This window comes from Acyrthosiphon pisum, chromosome A2, assembly GCF_005508785.2.
Source record: "Acyrthosiphon pisum isolate AL4f chromosome A2, pea_aphid_22Mar2018_4r6ur, whole genome shotgun sequence".
Classification (NCBI taxonomy): Eukaryota; Metazoa; Arthropoda; class Insecta; order Hemiptera; family Aphididae; genus Acyrthosiphon; species Acyrthosiphon pisum.
In genome coordinates, this window is record NC_042495.1 from 38612328 (window position 1) to 38625886 (window position 13559).

Genomic DNA, 13559 nt, shown 5'->3' on the forward strand with positions numbered 1-13559 from the left:
AGATAATCTCATAAAGGAATCTTGTATTACATTTTAAAATCTTAGATTTAAAAAGAAAAATTTTTACGAATTATTAACTCAAAATAATTTGCTAATTTTCGTGATATTTACATATTTTGTCAATTTTTGAACTTTAAATGCTAATAAAAAAAAACTGTGACTAACGATTTTTAATATTTTTCAAATGTCATTGTAACAATATAGTAGGAGCCTTGTATTAAATTTTCAAGTATTTTTACTCAACAAATAAAGTTTTATTGACATTCATAGAAAAAAAACTAATTAAATTGGAAACTGAAATTGTCCGTAAACAGCTCAAAACAAATCAAAATATTTTGAAAATGTTATCATGTATAGAAAATGGACATTTAAACAACCAGTGAAAATTTCATGTATCTACAGTCATTCGTTTTAAAGTTAAACCAAAAACCAAAATCAATTTTCTCAAAAACAGATTTTGCGTAAAAATTCCCGTTTTTCCTTAATTTTTCTTTTGTTTTTCACGGCGCTTTTGAAAACTATTGGAAAAATTTACTTTTTACCCCTCAACGTACCAACTAGATTCACTTTCCTATCAGAAAAGGTACTGTTGAAGAAAATCCAAGCACTTTTACTGTCCTAAAAGGTGATGACAGACACAAAAAAAAATTTAAAAAAAAATAAAAAAAAAAACACACATCATTGTAAAATCAATACATTAATCGTTCCACTCAGAACCTAAATATATATATATATTATAATATATTCAGTCATATAAAGTTAAATTGTTATCAGTACTTTAAATAATATTTTTAATTCTTTATCAGACCGCGCTATATGTAAGGGTTTAAGCGTTCTACGTATTATACACGTAATATATTAATAAATGTCAATTCAAAGTATATGTTACTATTTGAAGGTTATGCGAATGTCAATAACGATTTATATAGTATATGTAATATATAGAATATACATAGTAGGTATATTATTTGTTTCAGTGAATTTTTAGACACAAATAAAATGCTTTTTTTGTATTATGCAACATTTAGTTACATTACGCGATGAGAACTGCAATAATTATACTTAACACACGCGTTTTAAACAACTATATAAATCAACTAAGTTCTTTGTAGTAATGTGACGAATCTTGTAGAGTATATTATATTGTATATTATATTATATAGGCACGTGCAGGTTCGTCAATCATTATAAACGAACCCTTTATATTTGACTGGTGTCCAAAACAATTTTTTTTTTCACTTATTTGTTGAAAGTATAACATTTTAATATTTCATTGGATATTTTAGTATAATATACACTAACGTAAATATTTAAAAATTAATTTAACCTATATCTATAAACTATGTATAATCTATAATATTATATTTACAATATGATACTATAGCTGTCCCGCCCGACGTTGTCCTGGCCAAGATTTTTAACTTGGTTTTTTTTATTGTGTTCGATCGGCTTTGACCTCTATATAGGAGACATAATATTAATTATTATTCATGTATTATTGTATTAATATTCATTAGTTAGTAATTATATTTTACCAATTATGATTAGTTTTTGCCTATTTATAATAATATATTATATTTACGGTTGTACCTATAACCTTTTGAAAGAGATCACCATTATTGAATCATTCGTTGATCACCCGTTGTTTAAGTCTCTAATAATGCATTAAAATTTAAAACTGTAATGTATTTTTATGTTATTGGAACAAATACTTATTGTTTTAGTTCTCAATATCGTCGGTAATGTTGGTGCGTCTATAACGGTTAAGATTCGACCTTTTCTGTTTCTTGCAATTAATCACGAATTCACTGACAGGACTATTATTTTATTATTTTGTGGATTTCACATGCGCGGTGAATTATTGGAACAACCGCAGAGCACAAAAAATTAAAGTACTTGTTTAGTGTTAGTTACTATTCGCATATATATATGTATATGTAATACGACGAAATCTAAGCGTGAAAAATCGTTTTTGAAAAATCGATGATATAATTAAATTGTATCGTCACGTGAAGTTATTGACCTAAAGTTCGTAAACGCGTCGTTACGCCTTAACCTGTACTTCACTGCTTGTATATTATAATCGGATGTTGTCAAGATATTATATTATTATGTACAGTAAGGTTAATAATATTATGTGTATTATATCATGTGTGCTACGAGAGAAATTTTTTTTTCTTATGAACGCGTGGGGGTAAAATATAAAAATGTCAACATTTTAGGATCACGTATCCGCGCAGCTGTAAAGATATTATTAAATTATTAATATTATTATTGTGCATTGAATATTTACGCGACCGTCGCATTATTACGCGTACCTACGTCTGTATATTATATGTATATTATTATAGATATATAGAGATAGAAAAAAAACCGGCGCTCGTTAATTCGTTCTTCGGCCGTATACGCGTATTAACGCGAGATGAGATTATAATAAGAATGAACCAGTTTTCTCGTGTCAAACACTTTTTCTTTTAACGCGTACACAATGAAATATTATTATTATTATTAATATTATCGTAATGGAACGGCAAATCGAAACGTTTACGATAAAAATATAATATAAAAAGTATGCGTGCACGTGTGTTACAGATACAATTTTCGTCATCTCCACGTACGGCGTTTCCCTGGCGGTAAATCACCAGCACCAAATTGGTATTTTGTCATCCGCTCGCGAAATTTCCGTCAATTCTAGTTGCCAGACACGCGTATTATAACGTATAATGAGTAGGTTCATATTAATATTATTAAAAATGAGAATTTTTTCGGAACACGATGAATATAGGACTAGAACTATGTATAATCATGTGACTCTAAGTAAATCCACTAAAATATAATAACAATAATATATGCGTTAAAAAAAACAAAAATATATTTATTCTCTTCATAAATTAATAATATACGTATTTACATTGGACATTATAGCTTGATTTTACTTAAATATAAATACAATTTCCTATATACAACTATATAAATACTTCGTTTTCTCTATAATATACTCTTCGTCTGTAGTACTGAATTGTAGAAACTCGCACAGTATGTCAGAAAGTTCTCACTTATATCATACAATTTTCAATACACTCCTTATATTATGTAGAGTAAAATAAAATAAACAAATAAATATGAATTGATTTCGAAATACATTTAAATATTTAAAATACATTATTCCTAGATAATATTTGTGTTCATAATTTCGTGCGACACTGTCATGTGATAAAGAAAAATATCAAATCAATACTCCTTTAGTTTTATAATTCGACTTAAATTTGTTAATCATGGCTAAACCCTTCAAAAAATTACTTAAATATTATTACAATTCTGAGTGGTCGCTAATATACATCGCAATCAGTACTAGGAATTTTCAGTTCTAGTAAAATTTAACCTAAATAATCCAAATATTTTTTTCCTATTATGTATTATTTTTTTTTGTGCTCCTTGCTCGTATGTCATAATATATTCACGTTCTTGCTTACGACTTGCTTTACCTGTTTGACTCAATATGGAGAACTGCCGTACAGACTGTACCTAACTGGAAAAATTTTGAAGTCTTTGTAGTTTAATAAAGTGGAGCCAATAAATTCCCTTTTATTCAGACGTCATATACTCGTTTGCGAGATTTCATTGTATCTCGAGCGGTCTTCTTGCATTGTCTGCATAGCCACCTGCCACACCATATTTGAAAATTGCAGATTTTTTGAGTGCATTATACCGATGTTTTATACAATACACATAATATTGTTTCAGTAGGAGAAATTTCGATTTATTTAAATGTTTTGAAAATAATTAACGATCTTCATCATTATGCAGTACGCGATTTAATAAGGCATACAATATCCTTGTCGGCAGACAATTCTAAGAGAAGACCATATATCTACCAGTAACCGCACGACCACCAGGATCGCGGTATAAACGGACGGTTTTTTTATCGTGCGTTACCCATAATATATTATAATATGTATGCGAGTGTGTCGTACGCGTTACATAAGACGGGTTCGGACAAAACGCGCGAGATTTAAACAAATTGATCAGAGAAGTATATATTGTGATGACGATGATTATGAGCAAGAGGAGGAGACGACGAGTGCCGGCCTGGTCCCACCGTTGACAAATTCCATAGACTCGTCGCACAAAGGTCCGCGGCGTGCGTGTGAACGGATAATAATACGCGTACCTACCTCTACATAATATATATGATATACGATTTTGGACGAATGGAATGCTGAACAAAAATAATAATAATAATAATATTATAATAATATATGATATTCCGCTTTAGGTTTATTTCGGCGGGGTCGTACCACCCCTCCCGACACACGAGCCGCACTGCACGCACATATATACCTATATCATAATATATATTATGTATAAAAAGACGATGTACTGTGTGGTGCATATACAGTATATTGTACTTAAACGACAATGAAAAAGAATGCACTCGGTCGAAACGCGTTTATATATAATAATAATATCTTATGCCACGGCCCGCCACGACCCCGAGTACCTGACCTCTTCGCCGACACCTAAATAATAATATAATATCGCCGAGATTAACACATTCCACCGCGCGAGAGCTGCAGCGGCGAGCGCATATATTATAATAATGTACAATATCACACGCCTGTCGGACTCGTATATTACGTGTATGATATGTACAACTCCTATCTGTATAGGTACTGGCTGTATACTGTCTATATAGTACAACTGTTGGCCACCATCGTGTTATTATTATCGATGTTGTTATTATTGTTATTACGATCGCGCCGTGCACAATATGGAAACTGGGTATTTCAGCGTTCTGCGCTGGGAACGGTCCAAGTGTTGATAAATTAGAATAATATTTTTATTAGTTAGGTAATAACGAAGAGATCGTGACGTGCTTCAATACATTATAAATGATAATTTGTAATTAATAGATGATAAAAACCTATAAATGTCAGTTATCTATAATATATCTATACATATATTATTGTATAAGAATGTAACTTTTTGTCAAATTTCAATTTGGAGACGAAAATAAACAAATAACACCGATATTACTTATTATTTAAAAACTCTATTCTATGATAAATATACTAAAAAGAATCACGGCAGTGGTTGGTGTCGAAATGTGGTTGATTTCATTTTCAGGAAATATAAATCAGCAATATCAATAAATACGATGTTGATCAAATATTTTACTTATTTATAAAGTATGAACCTGGTCTTAAAAAACTTAAAAATAGTCTAACGTTATTGTCAATACATAAAATAAAAAATACTTTCTTCCGGAGGAATATCGAACACCTAGCTATTAATAAAACAACCTTGGATATATTTTTTAATTTTTATTGGTATTTGTTAATCAGTCAACAGTCATTGTAAAGCCATATTTTTTTTTTTTTTTATGAGGGTTTGACGGAAGATGTCAGCACTCGGCGCGCATAATTTATTTTTTCTTTCTGATCCATGACTCGTGAGGGACATGACAAGTTTTAGTTTAGCAACACCAATTTATTAAAATTATGTGTTGTCACTTTGTCAGCTTTAATATTAGAGTGAAAAATATAACCTATTATAAATCTTAATGTTAACAGCATTATCCGCGGTTGCCCGTTAGTTTTTTATAAGATGTTTAAATTGTTCTGTGATATAATATAATATGAGAGCATTTTTAAATTGTTATGTATCACATATAACCTAACCTAACCTACTCGTGAAAATAAGCAAAGTATAGGTAATAATATCATTTGCGTGAGTCGTAATCGCAAGAAACATTTCAATCAACTATAATTAATTATGAAGTTTATTTTTAATTTTCTTTGCGTCATTGGTTCCTATTAAAAATTACGATGATTTTCACTTATTTAAAAGCTCTGTAGATCCGGAATTCCAACCATATGATAAAACTGGTCGGTATCAATGCAGTAGTCAAATCAGCGGCGATAATATAACATTTCGATATAATACTTGAAACGATTACGGCCTAATATGACGGTGAAATAGCCACTTCCGTATTGGTACCTATTACCCACCTCGTGCGAAGCGTTATCGTCGCGGGAAACGATTTTCCGGCTGGCGTTTCGAGATGCGGTTCATATACCGCGATGCGACCGGTCGCCTCCCGTTCTGGTCCACTCGCCGATAATACAATGATAATAAAATAATACATTAAATTACATTTTATTATTATAATATTATGGCCACCGCGACCCTACCCGAGGTTATCCGTTGCGGTTTGACGACGGGCCGCGAAGGCCTGCATGGCGAGAAGAACCACACGGGGCATTGTGCGCGCCGCGGACGAACGAGCGGCGGCGCGTGACAAACGATTTCACGGCCGACTCCGGTATATATAGTACCATTTGTACCTATGTTATATACATTAAACCGTATAGGAGGTACGTACCTACATACCTATACCCGGGTATAATAATAAATATAATAAGACGTGTGCGCGGCGCAGCGTAATCGCCGTGAACGGTGGCGGTTTAATCGGAACAACGACGACGACGATTCAACTCGATCCGCGGACAGGTATATAATATTATAAGTATATACGTACGCAGCAGCTGTTGTGGACCGCGATCGCCGCAGGTAAAATATGTCATATGTATTATAGAGGTATATATTTTATTATAATACATTATACACGATATATACATACGCGAGATGCGCGGCGGCGTCGGTAGGCGTTTACACACCGTGTTATAGTCGTCGCGGTGGTCGTACATAATATATAGGTATACTATACATTTTAATATTATTATAATACACATTATATTCTCTCGCCTCGCACATCCGGTCACTGCAGCCTATACCAGTGTATAATATATAATAATGAAAACTATATGTAGGTACTCTCACACACTCACATCATATTAAATTATCGTGGCCGCCGCCGGTGGCCGTCGTAAGTGAGTCGTGTGTGTGTATATATATATCGTAATATATTAAATGCGTTACGGAGTGCTGCAGATATTAATATAATTTATATTGCGCGGGGGCGGTGACGATGCGCGCCGCCGCAGGACGGTTTCCGGAAATGCTATCTTATGTTATTATTATAATACCTACGAATAAAATATAACGACTGAAGCTGTCACACTCCGATCTCACCGGGTGATTGGCCGATTTCGGACGGGGGGGATCTCTGATGAAGTTGCTGCGACGTCGGATTGCTGGAATATTGTTTTTGATCTTTCATTTCGTTATTAAACGCGCACGTGATTAACGTAATAATAACGAGTTTGAAAACGTAACCAGCTAGCAGGAACGTTTTAAAGTAGGTATAAGTAAGTAAGTAAGTAAGTACTTGGAATTTTCATATAACGCATATTTTATAAATTATAAAATTTTCTTAAATTGAATCCATCACAGTATAAGCACCGTAAAAAACGTACTGCTCATATTATATTGAAGTAAACATGTATGTTTATTGTTTGATGCAGTTGTAGCAAGTGGTCTTATTCCAACCTAATTTTGTTCTCATACTTTTTCTGTGTCTGTTTAACGTCCTGTCTATATCTACAAAATAAGCGAAATATTACTAAAGGCCAAACCAAAAAAGGTGGGTAAGTGGATTTCGCTCTGCTGTACAGTAGGTTACAAGTGGGTCACTGTATAATGGATGGTATTAAATTTGAATTCAATGATATAATATCATTGTATAAGAAAAACGATTCTGAGCGGAGACGGTATATCAGTCTATGTATTAGACATATATATTCTTATCTATGGTATTAAAAAATTTTGGGTTGAAAAAAAATTAAGTACGCTAGCGTTGTAAAAACAAATTAACTTTTTCTTAACTTAATAAAAAGTTAACAAAAAGTGTGTATTAACTTTTAACTTAACTGAGTTTAACCTGCAGTTAAATTAACTTTTAACTTTTTGTAATTTATGCATATTAACTTAAATTAACTGAGTTAAAAAAAAGCCTTGGACAGCCTTAGGTTTGTGCCATGCCCGGTCGAAGCCCGAGGGATATGGTGGCCTCACTCTTTAGGCAGTTGCCTGCCCAGAGAGAGATAAGCCGCCCGTGGTCGAGATTCAAACCGACGCCGTAGTCCGCTCGGCATTTTCTATACACCATAAAATGTTCAAAATATTTTGATTTATGTTGAGCTATTTATACAGGCATAAGAAATCTTTGATTTCTATTAGTTTTTTTTAAAAATATTATGCTCAAAAAAAGTTGAAGATTCATAATAATTGTTTATGATCGTCTAAAGATAACTTATGACAAAATTCATCAAAAACACGAACATTTGCAAATTATTTTGAGTTAGAATTTCATAAAAATTGTTCTTTTTATAACTAATATTTGAAAATACAAAGTTTCTTATAAGTAGTTAATGTTGTAGTTGTAATTAAAAAATAAAAAAGGTGGGTAAGTGGATGTCGCTCTGCTGTACAGTAGGTTAGAAGTGGGTCACTGTATAATGGATGGTATTAAATTTGAATTCAATGATATAATATCACTGTATAAGAAAAACGATTCTGAGCGGAGACGGTATATCAGTCTAGGTATTAGACATACCTATTATAGGTATACTTATCTATAGTATTATTAATAATTTTCAAATTAATCATATCATAATATCTATTACGTACTTATAACGCGTTATACATCAACAAAAAACCGTGGTACTATCATAGATATATAATAGTATACTTTAGAAGTTTCAAGTACCCACGAATAATATTATACAATCACAACAAAATAACTAAAATAGTTATACTAGGTTTTTAATATGTAATTTCGTCCAAATTTGTACTTAAAATGACTATACAAATAAACTGTGTAAATGTATTTTTTAGATTTTTTGGTAACAGAATTAATTACTTACGTGGAATCTTGTTTTAAATTTTCAATTCTTAGATACAAAAATTGAACATTTTATACATTTTTAACTACAAAATAATTATTGAATCTTAAATTTGATAAATTTTTTCAAAATTCGATCTTTAAAATATTAAAAATATATAAAAAAAAATAGTTCCTATATATTTTTAATATTTTTCAACTGATATTGTAACAATATATCAGGAGCTTTGTATTAAATTTATACACTTTTTTGCCCAACAGATAAAACTTTATTGATATTTATAGAAAAAAAAAACTAAAAAAATTTAAAACTGAAAATGTCCGTAAACAGCTCAAAAAGAGTCAAAATTGTATGGTGTATAGGAAATGCTAATATAAACATTCAGTAAAATTTTCATGTATCTGCAATTATTCGTTTTTGAATAACAACAAAATAAGTAAATCGCTACATGAGAAATCGAGTGAATATCCATTGTTGTAAAAATTTGAATTTCAAACGATCATAAAAATTTAATTTGACTCCCTGTTTAGGGTGGGGGATGTGAACTCTCGTTCGTCACTATCGGGCACTATCCAGTTCACTTATATAATATAAAATGTATCCTTCATATAGATATATCCTTTTTTCCTTCAGGTTTCATTTGATTTCATCGTTAACCTCAAAGTGCCGTTTGTGAAAATCGGTTCGGGCGAATCAGGCAATGTGATGTTATTGGAAAAGGCGGCTAAGGCTTACGTCCCGTTGGTCATATCTACCGGCATGCAGACGCTGGCTGACATACGAATCACTTACGAGACAGTCAGCCGGTACCATAACTATTTCGCACTGTTACACTGCGTATCTGCGTACCCGACGCCGCCGGACGAGGCCAACCTGAACATGATCAAGACGCTCCGCAAGACTTTTCCAAATACGATCATTGGTTATTCCGGCCACGAAGTGGGCTCTTCTCTGACAGCTGCGTCAGTAGCACTCGGTGCCAAAGTAAGGATATGAAACGGGGATTATGGGAGTATAGTGTACAATATACAGACGGTTCATAGTTCATACCCACTTTGCCGAATCCCAATTCGCTTACAACTCAGTTCGCCGACTAATATACCAGTGTTAAATTATTTTTAAGACATACCCATTTTTCCGACAGTCTAGTTTGCCGACGTTTCGGTTCGCCGACAAATTATACCGGTTTTATAATAAAGTTTCAATTTTCCCAATTCGCCGACCGGTGACAATAATTTTATCGAAAACGGATATGACAGATGATAATATTATAAAATGTTGTCAATAAGTTCAATGATTAGATTTTTTCCAAATAGGTCGAAATACGCTGAAATACCTTATTATTTTTATCAGGACATTTAAATTTTTTCCGTCAAGTGAGGTGTTCGTTTAGACAGCATCTATAATATTTAGTACCATTAAAAGTTCTGTTAAAATCTGTTTTATATTTCCACTATATAATAATTAATATTATGAATTACATGTATGCCTACTATTGCATAGTGCTAATATAAACATTTTTTTTTTACCTATTATACCTACCTATACTTTTTTACTTTTTGAAATTTAAGATTTTTAAAAGAAGCATAATATGATTTAAATTTTAAATTCATATTTTTTCAAATTCTCATAATCTATAATTAATTTATTAAGTGATCCATAAATTGAATAGGTAACGAATATTTTTTTATTGATAATAGTTATTAATAAGTTCAGGTGATCAGAGTAGAACAGCATGCTGCAACATGTCATGTGTTATTTACTGCTGCGCCATTTAACACTGTTAAGAGTCTCATACCCGTATGTCTTCATCTAGATTTAAATGCTATATAATATTGATAGTTGTTAGTTGTTTAAACTGTTGTTAAATTTACAACAATTTATTCAATGAAAATATTTTTATACAATTTCCCACACTTTACAACCCTTTATAATATATTATATTTTTTTCTATATCCGAAACCTATATAGTATATATTATAGGTACTTGAAAAATATTATTTTTATACAGGTAGGCTACCAATTATCTAACGTAAGATGTATTCATCATATAAGATACTCATTATAAGTAGACTAGCCATTAGTATTGATTTAAATACTCAATTGCGTGATACTTGTATTTATACCATCATGAAATTATATTATAATATGTACTGAGAAAAAATTAGTTAATATTACAAATTACGATTAATCTTATCGAAGTTATTAAATATTAATTGATTATTGTAATTATATTAATATTGTTTCAGATTATTGAAAGACATATCACACTGGACAGAAATATGAAGGGCTCGGATCATATATGTTCTTTAGACCCTTCGCAGTTTAGCAAACTCGTCAGAGACATTCGTTACATCGAAAGAAATTTAGCTATTTAAAAATTATAAGCATATCTATTATCACCTCAAAGTGTTCATTTACAATTTTTATTGGTGCCTAAATATGGTATTTTAATTTAATTTAATTGTTTAAAAAAAAAAAAAAGAAGTCAAGGTATGTAAATGTATACCGTATTTACAGTATGCAAACTATTATGTAGGTTACATATAGAAAAAAATTAATTTTTAAAACAACATATTAGGTACCTAGGTAGTAATATACTATAATTATTCTTCAATCCAGGAATTCATATACAGTATTCATATTCTGTTCATAAAATAACACATTAATAAACCTTACTGAACATTTCAACTATAAGATTCATATTATATGGTCTCTAAGGTCACCAAGCTCAAGCACTCGCAAAGTTTCATGTAATTCAGATCACATCAATTTGGAAACCGAAGAAAAAATTCACATAATATGTCTTTAACTTTGTACCTTTACTATATTCGACTTACTTATTTAGATAAGTATTTTAATATTTTACATCATCACATCATTTCGTTAACTTAAAAGTTTAAATTTTTTTTAAATTTTTTTATTTTCAAATATTAGAAGTTAAAATTGCAATTATTGTAATTAAAAAAACGTATCATCACTAGTCGATTTTGTCTGCCATTTATGTCTCTTATATTGTATAACATTTAAAATTATGTATATCATATATGTGTGCTTTTTATAAATGTCTAATATAATTTTTACAGATTTAGATATATCTTTTTGTTTTAATAATGACAGCGTACCTATACAGTTATTTTCTGTTGGGTAACTATTGTAAAATAATGAAAATTGAATTGTCGTCGCTATTGGCAAACTTACGAATTAATAAATAATTCACCCCAAAAAATATATTTTTCATATATTTAGAACTAGGTATTTAACTTCTATTATATTTTATAATAAGTAAAATCGTAGTAATAATGTCAAGTTTCTAAGATACTTTATTATACAATATCATAGTGAAATAATTAAAATCAAAACAAAAATTTAGAAAAAATTATACAGTATAGAACACACATTAAAGAGCATAGGCGCATATAGGGGGGTGCTTGGGGGTGCTTAGCACCCACACGTTTCAAACTAGCACCCCCAATTCATTTCAGTATTTCACCAATCATTTTTAAATTATTGTGGTTTATTGGTTCGGAATTTTTTTTTCCATGCCAATTAATGATAACTGTTCACGAATTCACGATTAAAACAGTATTGTGTGAATGCACAGTTCAGTGTTTCAGCTTTTGTCAATATGCAGCAATGATATTATTATAGAAAATTATACTATCTTAGGGATTACGGTTGGGTACAAAATCTTCTATTTATAACTTTGGTTATTACTTGATTTTTACTAATATATTTATTTAATCTGCGGGCTACGCTGAATTGAATAAATTCGGAATGACAAATATTATTAAGAGGATGCTACACACGCATGTGTGGTCTCCGTTTTACAAATGTAAAACATAGTAATAATGGTTTTGCGTGGATAAGAACCACTATGGCTAAACTTATAGTTCATGCTATGCAACCAAATGTTCCTACTAGGAAGAAGAGAACATAGACTGTGCAACAGTGTTTTTAATTTTTCGATATCACAAATACGAAAAAAGTTCTCATAGTTAAAAAATAAAAGTAGTACAGTTAACTTTGATAATTTTTACTGTTTTATGGCAATTTCATTTTTTATTATATGGATAACTTCTGTAGTGTTAACGATAAAACTCTCAAAATTAAATATTAGTTACAACTAGTTCAATATTTTAACGTTTTAATTTTTAAAATTCTGAAATTATCTTTTGAGATATTAATTTTTTTTTTTTATATGGTATCAAAGTAACACAACGGGCAATTTCGACGTTCGTGAAGTTGGCCCACCTAAGTACTTAGATTTTTTTAAAATCTATGCCATTATTTTGCAAGTTATTTGCAAGTATTTGCAAGTCTATTTTTAGAATTTGCAAGTCCAAACTTTCATCGTAAAACCCAAAAATGTAAAGATGGGCCAACTTCACGTAGCCCACCCACTTTGACCTAGAACTTCGAAATCGGTATCAAACGAAAGCTAATGATTAGCAAGTATTTGAAAACCCCTTTTTGAAATTTGCAAGTCCTTAAGGCGGCCGCTATAAACTTTTGAACTTGTGAAGTTGGCCCACCCACTTTCACCTAGAACTTTTAAACCAGCACCAAACGAAAGCTAATGATTAGCAAAAATTTGCAAGTCTGTTTTTAGAATTTGCAAGTCATTCAGGTGGCCTCTATAAACTTTTGAACTTGTGAAGTTGGCCCACCCACTTTGACCTAGAACTTTGAAACCAGCACCAAACGAAAGCTAATGATTAGCAAGAATTTGCAAGTCTGCTTTTAGAATTT

At 31.0% G+C, this 13559-nt stretch overlaps 1 protein-coding gene across 1 annotated transcript in view; it reads left to right on the forward strand.

Annotated features, from left to right (window-relative positions):
* The window catches only part of LOC100166349 (sialic acid synthase), a 33586-nt gene extending 21550 nt beyond the window's left edge, over window positions 1-12036 (forward strand). Inside the window, exons 3-4 of the mRNA XM_001951627.5 lie at window positions 9441-9791; window positions 11057-12036. Coding sequence (XP_001951662.2) covers window positions 9441-9791; window positions 11057-11185 — 480 coding nt within the window. The 3' untranslated portion in view covers window positions 11186-12036. The remainder of the gene's footprint in view (window positions 1-9440; window positions 9792-11056) is intronic.
* The last annotated feature ends 1523 nt before the right edge of the window (window positions 12037-13559 follow it).